The 19357-nt window shown below is 59.2% G+C and overlaps 1 protein-coding gene across 1 annotated transcript; it reads right to left on the reverse strand.

Annotated features, from left to right (window-relative positions):
• Positions 1–1348: 1348 nt before the first annotated feature.
• Positions 1349–2530, reverse strand: ID1 (inhibitor of DNA binding 1). The gene is made up of 2 exons (XM_002710858.5): positions 1996–2530; positions 1349–1796 (listed from the first exon to the last, which is right to left on the reverse strand). The coding sequence occupies exons 1-2, from the start codon at positions 2416–2418 to the stop codon at positions 1755–1757; spliced, it is 465 nt and encodes a 154-aa protein (XP_002710904.1). The 5' UTR covers positions 2419–2530; the 3' UTR covers positions 1349–1754.
• Positions 2531–19357: the final 16827 nt, after the last annotated feature.

Below are 19357 nucleotides of genomic sequence, written 5' to 3' on the forward strand. Positions count from 1 at the left end.
GGGGGCGAGGACGAGGGCATAATTTACCTACCTGTCGTGTGTTTGGTGCAATCTAGAACATGCTTGAGCGGGCTGGTGCCTGGCTTCGTGTTGATGGGGGGCACTGACCATTAATCGTGACTATTAATTTGAGGGGGGAGTTCCTCTCTGAGCTCCTCTCCCGTTACAGGACCTGGGACCAGAATCCCGCTGTGGCCAAATCCTCGGGCTGCCGGCCCAGGGGCTGCTTCTTGCCCCCCCCCCCCCTTTGCCTCATTGAGCAGGCGCTTTCATAGCCCACTCCCCAGCGAGGGGACTCGGTGTCTCCACGTGTAATTCGTGGGCTTGGCGGGAAGGTGTGCCCTGGGCCTCCTTGCTGCTCCGAAAATTGCTCCTCCCACCAGATATCTGCAGAGGACCCCCAAGGGGGGGCATTCACCTCCAGAAAAGTCACAGAACCCCCCCCCCCCACCACCCAGATGCCTGCACTGCACTTAGGGCAGCGCTCGTCCCAGCAATTGGGAGGCACTTATCTGCAGGACACATGTGCCTGCTCACATTCACCCTCCCGCCTACAGCCCCCAGCCTGGACGCGAGCAGAAGACCCAGCCCGGTGGATCGGGGAGTGTCCGGTTCACTCCTGCCCCACATACAGGCCCCAGGAGCACAAGCACACGCGCGCAGGGCCAGGGCACCTTTCTCCTGCTCAGAAGCCGCCGGGGGCAGGACTCGCCCACTCCTCTCCGGGCCCACACAGGCGCCCCAGGGCAGAGGCGGTTCAGTGAGCTGCTGGCAGAGCCCGGCCAGGGTGAGGCGGCTGGGTGCAGACCCAAAGCAGGTGGCCCAGCAGCTGTGCCCAGCCGGGCCCTGCCAACTTGCTCACCCACTTGGACAAGCTGGGAGCCGCAGGGCAGCCTGCTGCGAGAGCAACCTCTTTCTGGGGAACTGGGGACAGAGAGGGCTCTGGGTCCCACCTGGTGGGGGGAGGCGGGAGGCCCGCAACCTGGTTCTCCCACTTCAACGGCCTCACTGCTCCCCCATCCCGGAGGGGGCCCCCAGCAGGTTCATCTGCATTTTAACAGCCTCCCCAGGTGATCCAGATGGCCCGGACCACTCTGAGAGTGAGCCCAGCGTGTAGAGGATTTAATTTTATGACACTAGGGAGCAGGGAAATGGCCAAGGATGGGGGGAAAGAAAAGACTTTAAAGACACCGGAAACACTCATTCAGGTCGCTAAGAGCCACAGTCCAGATGTGGCCCTGCAGGCCCCCTCCTCCCAGCACCAGCTGCAGCAAGGGTCAGAGTTCAACCCCCGGCTCCAGCCCCTCCCCTCCCCTCCCCGCCATGAGAGAAGTCACTGCAACTTCACCACCATCTAAAGTATTTGTTTAATAACAAAAAAGAAAACACCCCCCACAGAACTATTGTAAAACAATATTCTCAGCCGGTGATCATTGTAATATACAATACAAAGCAATTTCCTCAGAAATCTGAGAAGCACCAAACGTGACCATTTTTTAAAATGTCCGCTTTTCAAAAAATAGAAACACACGGGGGAATGCCACCCCCCAAAGTCTCTGGTGGCTGGTAGGCGTGGAGAGAGGGTCGGCCCCTCCACCGCGGGCCCCCGGCCCCGGGCCGGACTCGGCAGGGGCCCGAGGGCCGTAGATCTGTCTGGTTTCTCCCGGGTCTTGCGACACTGGGGGTTACCCGGGAGCGCTGACTCGTGCTGCCCCCCGGAGCGCCGGGGTCCGCCAGCGCCTGGGGGTGGCGTTTCAGCGACACAAGATGCGATCATCCGCGGGAACACACGCCGCCTGTGAAAACGAGCCAGAGGTGAGACGGAGGGCTGCACAGGGGGGCAGGTGCAGCAGGCGCAGCCCACCCGCCGCCTCCCCAGGAGACACTTTCCCGGTGTCCTTGGGCATCCCTGCCCCGCCAGGTGCCCCAAAGCATGGAGCGGACGCGGTGCAGCCCCCGACCCCGACCCAGCCCCGACGGTAGCCCAGGGCTCACCTCGGCCGTCAGGGCGCTGATCTCGCCGTTGAGGGTGCTTAGCGGAGCCCGCACGGGCAGCCCCCGGCCCCCTGGGGTTCCGACCTCAGCCTCGGAGTTCAGCTCCAACTGCAGGTCCCTGATGTAGTCGATCACGTGCTGCAGGATCTCCACCTTGCTCACCTTGCGGTTCTGGGGCAGGGTGGGCACGAGCTCCTTGAGGCGCGAGTAGCAGCCGTTCATGTCGTAGAGCAACACGTTCACCTGCTGCTCGTCCAGCAGGGCGGGCAGGCGCGTCCCGCCGCCGCCCGCGCAGCGCGAGATGGCCACGCTCTGCTCGGAGAGGCAGCGCACCACCTCGCCCGCGCCGCCCGCCGCCTTGCCGGCCTTCAGCGCGCAGCTGGGGCCCGCGGCGGCCGCGGCGCTGCCACTGGCGACCTTCATGGTTCTGGCGACCGGCTGGGAGAGAGTGCCGAAGGCGACGAGGAGGCGAGTGCCGGGCTTGCAAGCGAGCTCAAAGCGCGCAGGAGACGGTTGTAGAATGCGAGAACGCCGCGCCACCCTCGCGCTTTTATAGAGACGCCACGTGCCCCCCCCGAGGGGCGGGGTCAGAACGTTCAAAAGCAGCCAATGGGGGCCTGGGGGCGTGACCTCGGCCTCCTGGGTCCCTCCTCCTGCTCCAGGGGCGCACCCGCCAGTGGGTGGAACGGCAGCCCAGGTCTCGGGAACGGGCAGGGCGCGAGGGCACCGGCCAGGGCGGCGTGTGGCGGTGGGCACTGCTTTGGGCTCCTCAGGAAGGAGGCGAGAGCGGTACTGCCGATGACTGAAAGGCCTCAGGAGCCATATTCCTATGTTCACGCTCTCACCTCTCGGTTCCATTCTACAGATGAGGTAAACTGAGGCCCGGACGGAGACGTGGTGGCCTCTGGGTCTCCCAGAGAGCCCAGGGCTGGCCCCCGCGTTTCCGGCCTCTCTCGGACCTCCAGGAACCGGGGCCGAAACTGAAGGCGAGCTGACCTTTACACCCTGCTCCCGGGGCTGGTCGCCGGGGAACGCAGTTGTGGTTGCTCCTGGGGCCCGGAGGGCCCACCCAGATCCCTGCAGGGTTAGGGGCTGGGTCTCTGGGCCCCGAACTACGCAGAAGGCGCACAGAGGACTCTACCCCGCGTGTGCAGCCCTGCCTGCAGGCATCTGCAGCAGCTAGTGACTTAGTTTTTCTCCCTTTTTTGGCTGGGTTCTTATTCCCCTCGAAGACCTCGAGCGGGGTCTCCCTCCCACGGCGCGGCAGCTGCGGCGCTCCAGCCGCCCCCCTCTCTCCCGGGCTGGGCTGTGTCAGCGTCTGAACAAGCGGCTCAGACCGTTAGACGCCAGGCTCGTGACGTCACCCATTCATAAAACCGGGACGGGCTGTCAGGCTGGCGCCGCGCGGGCGGTAGCCATGGAGACGGCAAACCGGGCGGGAGCGTCCGCGCGCTCCCCCCGCCGTCACCTGCAGACCCCGGGCGGGAGGCCTGGGAATGCGGCGCTCGCGGGCGCGGGTGCCGGGCAGGGGTCGCCGTACCTCGCGGCCCCACACCTGCGAGGCCCCCTGCCCAGCCCCGCAGCTTGGGAGGGTCCCCCCCCCGCCCGCCCCAATCTCTTTAGGGGAAAGAGGCCCGAGTTCCAATTGCAGTTCTGCGAGTCGTGCCTGCTCCGAGAGCCCCGGGTGCTTCACGTTCTGGTATTTCGAGAGCGGGCAGCACCCCCATTCTCGCCTCCCGACAGGCACGGTGGGAAGCCTTTGCCTTCGGGTTTTCGGCGATTCTCTCCGCGCGTCCGGCGAGCGGAGCCGTGCAGAACCGAGGCTTAGGAAGTCTGCAGGAGTCGCAGCTGATGCACAAGGCTCGTTATGGCAATGCAGCTCCTTCCTTCTGAGAGCCCCGGGCGGGCGTGCCACCAGCGGGGAAGCTGAGGCCTGAGCAGGGACAAAGTGCTGCCTGCATAGGAGACTGGCATGATGGCTCCTCCGCTGCCTATGGCCAGGCTCTCTTGTTCCGGGAAGTTAGGGAGCGGGAACCCTAAGCGTGTCCACTACCTCCCCAAAAGGAGACCAGGCCCCCCGGGGGCCGGCCTCGTGGCACAGCGGGTTACACCGCCGCCTGCAGTGCCGGCATTGCCCACGGGCCTGGGTTTCAGTCCCAGCTGCTCCACTTCCGACCCAGCTCTTTGCTGATGCTCCTGGGAAAGCAGGGGGAAATGGTGGTGGTACTGGGGTCCCCTGCCACCCACGCAGGACACCCCGATGGGGTTCTAGGCTCCTGGCTTCGCTGGGCTGTTGAGGCCATTTGTGGAATGAACCAACAGATGAAAGATCTCTATATCTCTCCCTCTGTTTCTCTAACTCCGCCTTTCAAATAAACACAAATAAAATAAATCTTAAAAAAGGAGAGCAGCCGCAAAGGACTGGTAGACACATCAGTAATTAATTACCCATCCCCTTACCACACCCCCCCACCATGTGCCCCAGACTCCCCAGGGCCCTGTGTGCCAATCCTCCCACGATGGGAGAAGAAAAAAATTGCTGGAGAGTGGAGGGGACACGGTCAGCGGAGGACACGCGGGTATTAATTCATCACCGAGTGTTTGTGAGTGGACCCAGCAATTCTGTTCGTGGCAAGTCAGCCCCAGAGATACCTACACAGACAGGCGCGCGATGCCCATTGTGTGCTGGTTGCAAGAGCGGAAGCTGAGATGACCTAAATGTCCATCAAGTGTAGTGTTATATGAACCAGGACTGGCACATCAGCGCTGCAGACTGGCTCTGAGATATGGACATCTCATTAGGAGAGAAAGCAAGGGACAGACTGAGGGGTCCCAGACCCGGTGTACGGAAAACAGCAGAGATGCTGCTCCTAAGGATGAGGGTCTAGAAACGGAATGAGAAGCAAGAGCGCAGAACTCAAACAGTCCGGTGTGGTTTCTCTGACACGCAGTCCGAGAACAGGCACAGCTGATCTGCAGTGGAAGTTAGCAGGATGGTGGTGGTCTCTGGGAGTGGGGTGTGGGGAGGTGCCAGGGGCGGGGTGCAGGGGACTTTCTGGAGGGAGGGAAACGTTCCCTGTCATGATGCGGTGTGCCTGCAGGTGGATGAGCTGGTCAGAACATACGCCTGCATGCTCTTCACTGTGTTTTTAAATTGCACCTCAAAGAAACATTGGCAAGCTGCGGTGGGAGGGTGGGGGGAGGGAGAAAGAAAACATAAACCCTGACTTATTAATAGGGTTGCCGCTGTAGAGAGTGATGGAGGGCAGCAGGGAAAGCCACCGTGTATGAGAGCAGGTTCTAACCCCAGCTGCTCCTCTTCCAATTCTGCTTCCTGCTAACGCACCCAGGGAGACAGCAGATGACTAAAGTGCTCCAGCTCCTGCCACCCACATGGGAGACCTCATGGAGTTTTGGGTCTCTGACATGTGGGGAGTGAACCAGCAGGTCAAAGATCTGTCAATCTCTGTGTCTCTTGTTCTCTTTCTAGTACTCTACCTCTCAAGTAGGTGAAATGAATTAAAAAAAAAAAAAAGTGGGCAGGGGAAAGGAGTGATGTAAGTAAGAATTCCACTTTTATCTTCACATAGGTATTTCATTCTTTAAGATTTATTTATAGGAGCCAGCGCTGTGGTACAATGGGTTAAAGCCCTAGCCTGAAGCGCAGGCATCTCATATGGACGCCAGTTCTAGTCCCAGCTGCTCCACTTCCAATCCAGCTCTCTGCTGTGGCCTGGGAAAGCAGTAGAGGATGGCCCAAGTCCTTGGGCCCCTGCACCAGTGTGGAAGACCCAGAAGAAGCTCCTGGCTCCTGGCTTCAGATCAGCGCAGCTCCAGCCATTGTGGCTATCTGGGGAGTGAACCAGCAGATGGAGGACTTCTCTCTCTGTCTCTACCCCTCTCTGTAACTCTTTCAAATAAATAAAATAAATCTTTAAAAAAAGATTTATTTATTTGAAATGCAAAGCAACAAAGAGAAAGAGGGAGAGAGGGAGACTGAGAAAGATGGGTCAGTCCCTAAGTGCCTGCCCCAGGTGGGGTTGAGCTGAAGCCAGGAGCCCAGCATCCCATCCAGGTCTCACATGGTGACCATCACCTGCTGCCTCTTGGGGTAGACATCAGCAGGAAGTTGACCCGAAGCAGAGCTGGGGCTGCAACCGAGGCAGGAAATGGGAAGCAGGCACCCCAAGCAGGGTCTTAACCCCTGCGCCAGATGCCTGCCCCTTAACAATTTTATTGACACGTAAGTGACAAGCAAAAACTATACAACTCTAAGATAAAAAAAAATTAAAAAGATTTATTTGGAAGGCAGAGGAAGCAAGCGAGACAGATGGAGGGAGAGAAAGAGAGCTTCTATCTGCTGGTTCTCTCTCCATATAATCACAACAGGCAGGGTTGGGCCAGGTTGAAGCCAGAAGCCAGCAACTTCATTTTGCTCTCGCACATGGGTGGCAGGGGCCTAAGCACTTGGGTTGTCACCTTTGCCTTCCCAGGCACATCAGCAGGAAGCTGGATCAAAAGCAGAGCAGCTGGGATGTGAACCAGGGCTGTGATACGGCATGCTGGAGATGCGTGTGGTGGCTTAACCTGCTACACACCACCTGCCCCAGTATGTACTTAACTTTTTTTTTTTATGGCTATTTGAGTCAGCATCGTTATTTCCAGATTCATTCTTGCTTATTCATTTTTAGTGGTAAGTAGTATTCCATCGTGTGGCTATTCCACACATTGCTTCTCCATTCACCCATTGAGGCACATCTGGAGCCTTCGCAGCTTTAGGTTAGAACAAATGAAGCTGTCCAAGCGTCCGGTGTGCAGGTGCTTCTGTGAGCCTGGGCTTGCATTGCTCTCAGATAAAGATTTATTAGTGGAGTGACCAGTCACATGGTAGGTATTTTTTTTAAAAAGACTTATTTGAAAGGCAGAGAGAGACTGATCTTTCACCCACTGGTTCACTCTACAAATGGCCACAACAGCAAGGCGTGGGCCAGGCTGAAGCCAGGAACCTGGAACTCTGTCTCAATCTCCCACGCGGGTGCAGGGGCCCAAGCACTTGGGCCATCTTCCACTGCTTTCCCAGGCCACAGCAGAGAGCTGGATAAGAAGTGAAGCAGCTGGACTTCAAGATGGCTTTGTTGCAAGCAATGGCTTAGCCCACTGCGCCACAACGCTGGCCCTGGCCATTGTGGCCATTTTGGGGGTAAACCAGCAAATGGAAGATCATCGGTCTGTCTGTGTCTTGTACTTTCAAATAAACAAATCTGAAAGAAGGATAGAAGGAGAATGAGGAGAAGGAGAAGGAGAAGAAGTAATACAGAGGGCTAGCGCTGTGGTGCCGTGAGTTACGCTGCGCCTTGTCATGCCAGCATCCCACATCAGAGTGGGCTGTGCGGCTCCCTATCCAGCTTCCTGCTGATGTGCCTGGGGAGACAGCAAGTGATGGCCAAGGTGCTTCTGTCCCTGCCACGCATGCGGGAGATGGAGTTCCATGCTCCTGGCTCTAACCTGACCCAGGCCTGGTTGTTACGGCTGTCTGGGGCATGGACCAGCAGGTGGAAGAGCTGTCTCTCCTTCTCCGTCACTTTGCCTTTCTTTTTTTTTTTTTTGACAGGCAGAGTGGACAGTGAGAGAGAGAGACAGAGAGAAAGGTCTTCTTTTGCCGTTGGTTCACCCTCCAATGGCCGCCGCGGCCGGCGCACTGCGCTGATCCGATGGCAGGAGCCAGGAGCCAGGTGCTTTTCCTGGTCTCCCATGGGGTGCAGGGCCCAAGCACTTGGGCCATCCTCCACTGCACTCCCTGGCCACAGCAGAGGGCTGGCCTGGAAGAGGGGCAACCGGGACAGAATCCGGCGCCCCGACTGGGACTAGAACCCGGTGTGCCGGCACCGCTAGGTGAAGGATTAGCCTAGTGAGCCAGGGCGCCGGCCCACTTTGCCTTTCAAATAAATAATTTAAAAATCTCTTTTTAGGCCGGCGCCGTGGCTCAATAGGCTAATCCTCCACCTTGCGGCGCCGGCACACCGGGTTCTAGTCCCGGTCGGGGCGCCGGATTCTGTCCCGGTTGCCCCTCTTCCAGGCCAGCTCTCTGCTATGGCCAGGGAGTGCAGTGGAGGATGGCCCAGGTGCTTGGGCCCTGCACCCCATGGGAGACCAGGAAAAGCACCTGGATCCTGGCTCCTGCCATCGGATCAGCGCGGTGCGCCGGCTGCAGCGGCGGCCATTGGAGGGTGAATCAACGGCAAAAGGAAGACCTTTCTCTCTCTGTCTCTCTCTCTCACTGTCCACTCTGCCTGTCAAAAAAAAAAAAAAAAAAAAATCTCTTTTTAAAAAGTGCTGATACTTCTGCCTGCCGAGGTTACCGTGAGGGGTCACAGAGCTTGGCCTGGCATAGTAGGTGCTAGTAAATGGGGAGAGCCTCTTCAGCGCCAGGCCGGGCCCCTGGCACCCCGTGGGCTGCAGCTGTGCCTCCAGGGGTTCACAGTGAGCCCGTGAGCCAGGCTTACAGACCCCATGAAAGGCCCCCTTTACTGAGCTCCCCTCAAACTCCTGGTCCTGCCCCGATCCATCCCTGGCCTGCGGGGAGACGCTGGCATCCCTTCAGCCCCACGGCAACGAATCCGCGGCACTCCCGGCCCTGGCTTTTCTCTCTTGCATTTTGAAGGCCTGACAAGGAGTTTAAATAAAGACTTTCTGTTTATCTCCCTGCCACACGGATGGTTTTCCCCGCCCTCTCGCTGGTAGCGGGAGTCCAGCGTGCACTGTCCCCGGAGTCCTGCCTACCGAGGTCACCTGGGGAAAACAGGTTCCCTTCTGCTGGTGCCGCCAAGCTTGGGTTCCTGCGCAGGGTCTCTTAGAAGACCAGGGCCCAGAAGGGAAGAGGGCCCAGCCGTTGGCGTTTCAAATCCTGGCTGTACCCACGGCAGGCTGCGCCTCAGTTTCCTTGCGTGTGAGCCAGAGCTCAGGTTGCGGGATTGTGTGGGAGCTGAGTGCAGCACCTGGTGAGGGGGCGGGGACGCCCCGTCACTGCGATTGATCCCTGGTCGCCACCCCTCCCTTTCTGCTTTCCACGGCCTCTCCGCTCACTCAGCGCTCACTCAGCGGCAGACGCTGTGCCTAGTGTCCGCTAAGCTCTGCAGCGCAGGGATCACAGGAACCGGGTTCGGTGCCAGGATCCTGAGCCCGTCGCCCTGCCTGGCACCCGGGGGGCGCTCCATGAGTATTCGCGGCATGAGAAGCGGGCAGCCCGCGGACCACGCGCTAAAAGCCCCTGCCCTTTACAGCCGAGGCGCTGGGGTCCACGGAGCCCGAATGACTTGCTTCCCATCCCGCTGTGCGGAGGGTGGCGCTGGAACCTGAACCCTGAACCCGGGCGGCCAGGACACCGAGGCGCTGCGCGAGGCGGGCGAGAGCTGGTGCGCATGCGTGTCCACACGGCCCAGCGCGTCCTTGGTGACGCGCGTCCACGGCCAGCGCGCTTCCCACTGCCCCTCAGGGGACTCCTGGCCTTCCAGCTGGGGGGCGGGCCTGCCCGGCGCCACGTGACCCGCGCTGGCCCTGGCTCGGCAGCTGCTCCCCAGATGTGCCCACAGAGCAGTCTCCGCCGCCAGGCCGGCGCCTCTGGGCTGGGGCGGCCCGAGCTGCGGGGGAGAGACCTTTGGCTCCGGCCGTCCCCGCCCCCACCCCCGTGACGGGAGACCGCAGGCCTCCCCGCTTCCAGAACCCTGAGTCCAGCCCGCTCTGGGGTTTTGCCCGTCACGCTGCGGGTACGCTCCGGACGCGGCCCCCGGCCCCCGGCTCGCGGCGCCTGCCCACCGCCGCCTACCGCCGCGCAGGCCCCTCCCGGGTCCGGCTCAGCCCTGCCTCAGGGCCTTTGCTCTTACTGGTCCCGATGCGCAGACCCTCGCCCGCCGACCACACTTCCCACTCTCCAAGCCTCAGGTCAAACGCTCCCGCCCAGAGGCCTTCTCAGCCCCCTGGCCTCCGTGCGTTCACCTTGCCCTGGTCTTGAGTATGCGCTAGATGTGTTCCCGATGCAGGGCTCCCGCTCTGCCCCTCTCCACTCCCCGGCCCTGAGCAGAACCTTCTGAGAGGCTCCGTTGTTTGGTGCACTGGCGCCGGGGCCAGAGAAAGCAAGCAAGTTGCTCGAGGTCACACAGCATGGCCTTGGAAGCGCGGAGTATTTAGAGGTCTGGCCTCGTGGTCCTCAGTTTCTCCATGTGTGAAATGGGTGCAAAATTTGAAGTACTCTGTCCCCCACCCTCACCCCGCCCCGCCGCGAGTTCTGACTGTGCCTAGGACACAGACAGCACTGGGAACTGGGCACGGCAGAGTGGATGGCTCCGCGCCCCTGCAGCGTCTCACTTTTCCATCCTCCAAAGGCAGCAGGAGGCTGTAGCTGGGCGCAGAAGGGGTGTCAGGGCTCCAGGCTCTCTGCCAAGTCCCCTTCCCCCAGTCTGGGTCTCACTTTCCCCATCTGCAAAATGGGGCCTGTTGCTGGCCCTTCACCCGCAGAACTCTGCGCTGGGCTCCAGGGTCATTATTTCAGGGAGTGGCAGAGTCCAGGCCTCCGTCCACCTTTCGCCTCCCATCCTGTTTTGCAAAGAGGCCCCAGAACAATGGACGGGAGGCTGGAGCCTGGCAGTCTGGGCCCCTCCCCGGGTCCCCTGCAGATGGAGGGGGTGGGGCCTTCCTGCGGACAAAGGGCCACTGCGGCCAGAGGGAGGGGCAGAGCCCAGCCCAGGGAGCCCCCATCTTCGGGCACTCCGCACGGGGCCAGACCTGAGGGCTGCACATGCGCAGTGCTGCACTCTCCCACAGAGCCGCCATGCAACACACAGAACTGCACAGCAACACATCGCACGCGCGTACAGGCGCCGCACCAGTCAACACACACAGCCAGCAGAGCCGCCTGCCCAGCTGCCCACCACAAAATCTACCCTCCTCTACACTGCAAACAGCAACTTCAACACACAAACCCAACGCTCAGCTGCACAACCGACACAGGCCCCCCTCTTCCACAAAAGCAGGCTGACCAGGCCACACATCAGGACGCCCGGCCGTCACACCCGAGAGAACTCCACTCAGCCCCCCAACAACGGCTGTGCATAGCTGCACACAGCCTACACCGCAACACCACACACCCGTGTGCTCCCCTGACAGCAGCAGCCACACCGAGATGCGGCCGCCGCGTGTGCCCCCAGCCTTAGAAAAAGAACCCAAGGCCAAAGCATATCGCAACTTCCTCCTGGCACCCACCCATCTGGCCTCCCACACCCCTGAGGTCTTATTAGATGTAGACAAACCCCTTACCCTCAACACACACACACACACACACACACACGATTCAGAATCCTGCGTCAGCTCCACAGACACACAACCATGCCTGCCCAGACCCCAGGTGTCTCACGCCCACCAATGCAGGCCTGGGCCCTGCCCAGGGTGGAGGTGTGAGAGCCGCTCTGACCCTGGCAGCCACAGAGGTTGGTGCTACCAGCCAGGCCTGCCCCAGGCTTGCTGGCCCCACCCCAGGCAAGGCCCAGTAGAGGCCACTGCCCCCAGTTGTAAGGCAAGAGCCGGATGACTGGGGGGGGGGAGTGGGGGCCTCGGTGCTCCCCCTCCAGCATTCGGCCTGGCCTTCCCTTGACTCACCTGCTCCCTGACACCTGGCTCTCCCTCATCCACGCCCCATGCTCCAGGGCCCAGAACGCAGGCACCAGGTGAGGCTGAATCTCCCAGGACCCCACCCAGCTCCCTGCCCACCCCGGGGAGCCTGGGGCAATCCCCGCCCGCCCTGCTCAGCCCCACCTCAGCACCAGAACCCCAGGGCTGGCACCTCCAGCTGCTCCCTGACTCAGGCCACCAGCAGAGCCAGCCTCCTCACCTACGGTGACTCAGGACAAGGTCTTCCTGAGTCGTCCTTTAAAAAAATATTACTAGGATGATTTTGCTGGGGGCAGAAAGCAGTGTGCTGGCCGACAGGAAGTGAAGTGTGCTTGGGAACAGAGCAGGGAGGGCTGTGGGAGACCAGAGCCCCGGCTCCCCGCCCCTTCCCAGCCCTGACAGTGGGGGAAGGGAAGGAGCTCCCATCCCTGTGTCCCTGTGAACCTTCAAGGCTGTCACTCAGAGCTTGGAGCAGGGCTGAGGGGGTCAGCACTCTAGATGCCGGTTACTGTTCAACAGTGGCCGCTCTGCCTCCCTGGAGGTAACCCTGGTTCCGTGCTTGGGTCTCGGCCCCAAGCGATGGAGCCTTACCATCCTCAGGTGGCAGCCATGCCAAAGGCAGGCACCGGGCGCTTGCTCTTGGCTGGAGTCACTATACGCGGGAATAAACGCCACCTGCCAGGAGGCTGGCTCCTGGCTGCTGTAGCCATGCGCTGGGGACACAGAGGTGCTGTCCATAGGGGCTGTCCCAAGGGGCTCTGACTCCAAGGAGTATGTTCGCAAGAGCATGCTTTGTAGCGTCTCTCTGCTCCTGACAGCCTATTGAGTGGCGCTGCACCTGTGGACCCTGTGAGGCGGCACTGGCCGGCCAATTTTTGAGGGCTCTGATGGAGAAGCTGTGGGAGGCATGTCCCGGGAGAGACTGCCCCTCAGCTAGGGGGGGTCAAGGAGGCCTTCCTGCAGGAGGAGGTCACTTCCCACTTCCTCACGGGAAACCGTGAGGAAGGCTGAGGCAGATGCGGCCGAAGCCCAGTATTTGCACACCTGGAAGATCTGCAGGTGACAACCAACACATCACCTTGTAAACGACTAAAGTCTGATAATATAAAATGTCGGTGAGAATGTGGGAAAATACAAACCGGCACGCACCGCGGGTGGGTGTGCAAACTGGTCTGATCACCTGGGAACTCCATGTGGCAATGCCAACGCCGAGTACAAGTGAACATCTGAACACCCTGTGACCCAGCCGCTCCGCCCACGCACGCACGCAGCCGGTGCTGGCAAGAATGCGCATGCGCAGCACCTGCTGTCCCGGCACCCAACGGAAAGCCACCGACGCGGAGATCAGAGGATGAGGGCCTAGTATGCAGCACTGAACAGGTAGGAGGCAGACCTGTGTGCCTTATACTGGCTACACCCACAGATGGGAGCATGCTCAGGGAAAATGCTAAGGGCTGATCCATTTATGGACCTAAAAGTGTAGAGACCTGGCCGGGAAAAAAACCTGCCAGTCATGATGTTGATCAGGGAGGGGTGGGCAGATGGTCTTGGAGGGCAGGGAGGGGGTCTGGCTGGGACAGGAGCACTTCTGCACAGCGTCATTCTTAAAGGCGCAGGAAGGGAGCGAGCAGAGCGCACTGCACAGTGCGCAGCTGCGGCTGGAGGGAACAGGGTGCTAGTAACAGTAATAGGATGCTAGGAGTGCGGTGATTTTTGCATCTTCCAGAAATGAGAGGGAGGCAGACAGGGAGGCCCAGGGCATTCCAGGAAGAGGCGCACGGGGTCTGCGTTCGAGGTGAAGGGGGCACGCAGGGGAGCCCCCAGTGTTCAGCGTGGGAGGGAGCGGAGGGGTGCGGGCGACCTGCAGGCTGGCACCCGGACCTGCCGGGTCGAGGCGGGAAGGAGCGCCCGGCTTTTCCCGGACTTTGTTCCGGGCGCGCACCCGCCCGAAAGGCGTTCCTGGGCACGGAGGCCCGCCCCTGGGGGCCGCCTGGCCGCAGCGCCCGCCGCGCCGGACAACCGCCCGCGGCAGATGGGCGCGCTCGGCCCGTGGGAACGGGCTGGGCGGGCGCGGGCGGGGGCGCCGGGAACCGCCCCGGGGGAGCGGCGCGCAGATGGGGCGGGGGCCGGGGGCGGCGGCAGATGGGTGCGAGGCCGGCCCAGGGCCGCGCGACAAAGGCGGAGGGCAGATGTTCGCGGCCAGATGTTCGCTTTCCCGCCGCCCTCCTCCGCGGCTGCGCTGGGCGGGCCGCCCGGCGCCACTGGGAAGCGGGGAGCCGGGTTAGGTCCGAGGGCTTCTCAGGTGCGGGCGTTTTACCTCCAGCCGCCCCCACCGCACCAGCCTTTCCCACCCTGTAGCTGGAAAGTACTAGAACACCTCTCAGGAATCCGGTCAGAGCGCTCCCTGGGACTGCCTGCCACACCCCCCGAGTGGCAGCTCGGTCCGCCGGTGGAGGGGCCGGGTCACACCCTGTCTGCCGCAGCAGTACCGGCTGCTGCTGGTTAAGCACTTAGCCAAGGCTCTCAACCATTACCTGGCTCAGCCTCACTGCCGCCCTGTGCACAGGTGCAGTTAGGGGACTGTGACCACAGAGCTCCTGAATGATGACTCGTCCAAGGTCACAGCAAGTGCCAGGAGCTGGGGGTGCAGCATCTCAAAGCTGGCACCTCACTTCCTTTAGCTTCCCGTGTGCTCAGTGCTTTACAAACCTATTCTTTTTTTTTTTTTTTTTTCTGGAAAAAAAGTTATTTTGGGGCTGTTGCGGTGCAGCAAGTTCAGAAACTGCCTTGATACAGGCATTCCATTTGAGCACCTGTTAGAGTCCTGGCTGCTCCGTGTCTGATCCAGCTCCCTGCTAATGTGCCAGGGAAAGCAGTGGAAGATGGCCCAAGTCCTTGGGCTCCTGCCACCCTGGTGGTGACCAGAATTGAGTTCCTGGCTTCTGGCTTCAGCCTGGACCAGCCCTGGTTGTTGGAGCTGTTTGGGGAGTGAAACAGCAGATGGGAGATCTCTTTCTCTCTAATTCCCTTTCAAGTAAATAAGAGAGAAAAGACACAGAGAATACTGTGGATAGAGTCCCCAAATGCCTGCATCAGCCAGGGCTAGGCCAGGTCCAGGCCAGGAGCTGAGAACTCAGTCTGGGTCTCCCCTACGAGGGGCAGGAACCTGACAACTTCCCAGGGTGCTCATCAATAGGAAGCTGGAATTTGGACTTGAACTTGGGTGCTCTTCCTGATGTGTGATGGAAGCATCTAAACTGTTATGTCAAATGCTTACCCCTTTCCCTTTTTTTTTTTTTTTTTTTAAATTCACAAACATCTTGGAGCACCCACTGGGGTCCTATACTGAACAGACTGGACTGAAGTCTCGGTCCTGTGGAGTTTTTACTGGGCAGGGTGCAACAGGATAAGTGTAGTGTGTGTTATATCATCTGGGGACAAGTATGACAGAGAAAAGTAAGTGGCGCAAATCGGAGGACATGGGAGGCTGGGGTGATCTTACATAGGAGGGGCAACCAGCAAAGGACTCCCCAAGAAGGAATCTCAGTAAAGAACTTAGTCCAGGGCCATTGTTGTGGCGTACTGGGTTAAGTCTCAACGTGCAACATCAGCATTCCTTATGGGCACCAGTTCCAAGTCCTGGCTGCTCCACTTCCGATCCAGCTCCCTGCTAATGCACCTGGGAAAGCAGCGGAAGATGGCCCAGGTGCTTGGGCCCCTGTACCCACATGGGAGACCCAGATGAAGCTCCTGGCCCAGCCCCAGCCCCGCCCACTGGGGGTCATTTGAGGAGTGAACCAGAGGATGGAAGATCTCTCTATCTCTGCCATTCAAATTAGCACATCTTAAAACAGAAACAGAAACAAAAAAGAACTTAGTCCCTTGCTACCCTTGACTATTTAGGGAAAAACAAAGCAAAACAAAACACTGCAGGTGCAAGTCCCAGCCCATGCCAAGTCCAGATGCAGAGGTGTGCCCAGCATGGTGTGGTGACAAGGCCATTGTGACTAGCCGAGTGAGAGGAGGGGGTAGGCAGGGTGGCTCCTGTCCTGCAACCCCAGGTAGGTCCTGGGGAGGACTCTGGGGAAGACGTGAGCCCCAGGGGGGTTGGAGTTGAGGACCGTGGCCGCCTGCATGGTGCAGAATCACCACAACCCTGCGCAGCTGCCCCTGGGGGCCTGGTGTTTCTCCATTTCAGGATGACAGCAGTTGGTGCAGATCAGGGTTTCTAAAGGCTCCCGGGTGGGCCTCAGCACTGTGTGAATCTGATGTGCATTTCTGGGAAGGAGATGCAGGGCTTCTGACACTGCCAGAGGGGTCAGGAGGGCTGTCCCCAGGGCTCCCGCAGCTGCGCTCCTCGGAGCAACTGCTTGGAAAGGACCTAACTGCCCTGGAAGGAGAATGGCTGAGTAAACTGTGAAATACCATGTGGCCCTGGGAAATCATGAGACAGCACTTCCTCTTGCAGGAATTTATCCTAAGGATATTCTCAAATGTGTGAAATGATGTAGGTACAGGAAGAGCGGCCAGCTGGAAAAGTCCCACGCGTCCATCACCAGGGGACTGGCTGCACAAAGGGAGCAGGAGGCTCCTGCCATCCTTTTTGTCTTTTTCTTTTTTAACCAATTAATGACTTTGAAAGGCAAAGTGACAGAGAGGGACACACACACACATACACACACACACACACACGGGGAGAGGGAGGGAGGGAGGGAGAGGAGGGGGAGAGAGGGAGATTGTTTTATCCATTGGTTCACTCCCCAAATGGCCAGCAGTAGTCAGGGCTAGCCCAGGCTCATGCCAGGAACCTGGAACTTCATCAGGGTTTCCTGTGTGGGTGGCAGGGACTCAAGGACTGAAGCCATCACCGGCTGCCTCCCAGGCGCATCAGCAGGAAGCTGTGGTGGAAGTGGAGCGTGTGGGCCTGGAACTCGCACTCTGCTTTGGAGTGTGGGCACTGCAAGCTGCAGCTGGGCCACAGAGCCCAAGCCTCCCTGTCGCCGTGATCTGCCCAGATCCGCAAGGTGCACTGTTCAAGAAGAAACAAATCGCAGAGTAGGCTGTCCAGACTGCCCCAACCATTCGTCATTTTAAAAGAAGCAAAAGGGGCAGATGTTTAGCCTAGCGGTTCAGCTGCTACTTAAGATGCCCACACTCCACACCGGAGGCCTGGGTCCCAGGCTCTGGCGCCTGACTCAGTTTCCTGCTGGTACTCTGCAGGGCGGCAGTGATGGCTCAAGTGTTGGGGCTCCTGCTGCCACGTGGGAGACCTGCAGTGAGTCCTTAGCTCCTGGCTTTGGTCTAGGCCCGGCCCCAGCCCCTGTGGGCATTTGGGGAGTGAACCAGTAGGTAGAAATTCTATCTCTGCTGGTCTGTCTCCCTATCTGCTGCTTCTTCTTCTTTTTTTTTTTTTTAAAAAAAAAAAAACACAGAATAGCATTTATTTTTATTTTTATTTATTTATTTTTTTGACAGGCATAGTGGACAGTGAGAGAGAGAGAGAGAGAGAGAGAGAGAGAGAGAGAAAGGTCTTCCTTTTGCCGTTGGTTCGCCCTCCAATGGCCGCCACGGCCGGCGCATCGCGCTGATCCGAAACCAGGAGCCAGGTGCTTCTCCTGGTCTCCCATGCGGGTGCAGGGCCCAAGCACTTGGGCCATCCTCCACTGCACTCCCGGGCCACAGCAGAAAGCTGGCCTGGAAGAGGAGCAACCAGGACAGAATCCGGTGCCCCGACCAGGACTAGAACCCGGTGTGCCGGCACCATAAGGCGGAGGATTAGCCTAGTGAGCTGCAGCGCCGGCCCTCTTTCTGCTTCTTAAACACATACAGAAAATAAGTAAGAGAAGAAACTGGAAAGAGTGCGTGTGTATTTGCTTGTCTTGCTAGGAAACAGCCTCCAAGGAGGACAAAGGGACCTGCTTTTGATGCTTCATGGCTGTTGTGCTGTGAGCAGGTCCTGCCTCTTCAAAATGGAATTACATGCAAATGGAAGGAGGAGAGGTATGGACCCTCCAGACTTCTCCTCCCACTCTGAGACTGTGTGGTGTGAAAGCCATCTGTGAACAAGCAGGCGAAACTCGCCTGGTGCGTGAGCCCCGCCGGCGGGCAGGATCCACCTGGATCCCTGGAGGTGGCAGGGGTGGGGGGGCACAGCGAGCGCCTGCCACTCAGGGACAGAAGTGTTTCTAGAACTGCCGCTCCCTGAGCTCGCAACTTGCCTGTTGGAAGTGGACCTCTCAGGATTTTTAGTTCAGAGATTTGTGACTCCAGCACTCCACGCCACGGCAGAACGCTGTGGCCCCCACGCCCCTCTACCTATAGAAGTTAACTTGTAGTGCCGGCACTGTGGCGTAGTGGGTTAAAATCCTGACCTGCAGTGCCAGCATCTCATATGGGCACGGGTTTGAGTCCCAGCTGCTGCACTTCCAATCCAGCTCCCTGCTAATGTGCCTGGGAAAGCAGTAGAAGACAGCCCAAGTGCTTGGGCCCCTGCACCTGCATGGGAGACCTAGAGGAAGCTCCTGGCTTCGGATCAGTGCAGCTCCGGCCGTTGTGGCCATGTGGGGAGTGAACCAACAAATGGAAGACCTCTCTCTCTGTCTCTACTTCTCCCTGTAACTCTGTCTTTCAAATAAATAAAAATATATCTTAAAAAAAGTTACTCATTTACCCACCCCACCCCCATTTCCTTTTTGTCTCTATGGATGTGCCCATTCTGGGTATTTCCTTCGGGCCGTTTGTGATTGGCGCATTCACAGAGCTTGAGGTTTTGAGTCCTTCCAGAATGTTCTTCTTACACACACAGAACCCAGACAGGCAGTGGTATTCTCTGGGGTTGAGCTCTAGGATCACCTGAGATACTCAGATTTAAGGTGGACAGTCCCCTTTTTGTTGGATGGATTTTTGTATCTTTGTCTTTATTTTAAACATGTTTTCATCTACCTGAAAAGCAGAACGACCCACAGATTTTCCATGTTCCCACCGGCTGGTTCACTCCCCAGATGCCACACTGAAGCCGAGAGCCAGGAGCTCCATCCGCATTCCCACATGGGTGCCAGGGCCCAAGCACTTGGGCCATCACCCACTGCCTTGCAGGTGTGTGGAGCTGGGTGGGAGGCACGGTGGCTGGGACTGGAACGTTTGACTGGAGATGCCCCCCGCACAAGGCTGACACGGCCTGGGAGCTGAGGACCTGTGCTGCCGCTGCCGCCCCGCGGGCCCAGGCTGGGGCGGAGGGGCTGGGGACGGGAGGAGGGGGCCCTTCTCCACCCCTTCCTCCCTTCCCTGGGAAAATCCAACAGGTGGTGAGGCCGAGCGCCAGGGCTTTTGTGCCGGACTGGCGGGCCGGAGGGCGCAGTGTGTGTCTGGGGAAGATGGATGCCTTCATTACCATGTGAATCCTGGGAACGGCCGCGGCCCGGAGGTGGGTGGGCGTGGGCTGTGGGGCCGGGGCTGGACGTTCTCAGGCCCGGACCACACAGCGCCTGGGAAGGGGGTCCCGTGGAATCCTGAGAGACCCATTGAAAAAAAAAAAAAAGAAACACGACACAACAGATAATGGGATTTCCCCTCTTGTTCAATTTCTCTTAGGACATTTCCATCCTGTGGGGCTTCCAGAGACACAGACGGACAACAAAACAAAAAAATGGTAAGGAAGAAAAAACTCTTTTTTTCCCCCTTTCTCACTGCAGCTTGCTTTCCC

Source organism: Oryctolagus cuniculus, chromosome 11 (genome assembly GCF_964237555.1).
Source record: "Oryctolagus cuniculus chromosome 11, mOryCun1.1, whole genome shotgun sequence".
Taxonomy (NCBI): Eukaryota; Metazoa; Chordata; class Mammalia; order Lagomorpha; family Leporidae; genus Oryctolagus; species Oryctolagus cuniculus.

Coding starts and splice junctions, on each gene's coding strand:
- ID1 (XM_002710858.5), bottom strand. CDS start 2,418: ATGAAGGTCGCCAGTGGCAGCGCCGCGGCCGCCGCGGGCCCCAGCTGC. Junction 1,797..1,995: donor TCAGCGCCCTGACGGCCGAG/GTGAGCCCTGGG, acceptor TCGTTTTCACAG/GCGGCGTGTGTTCCCGCGGA.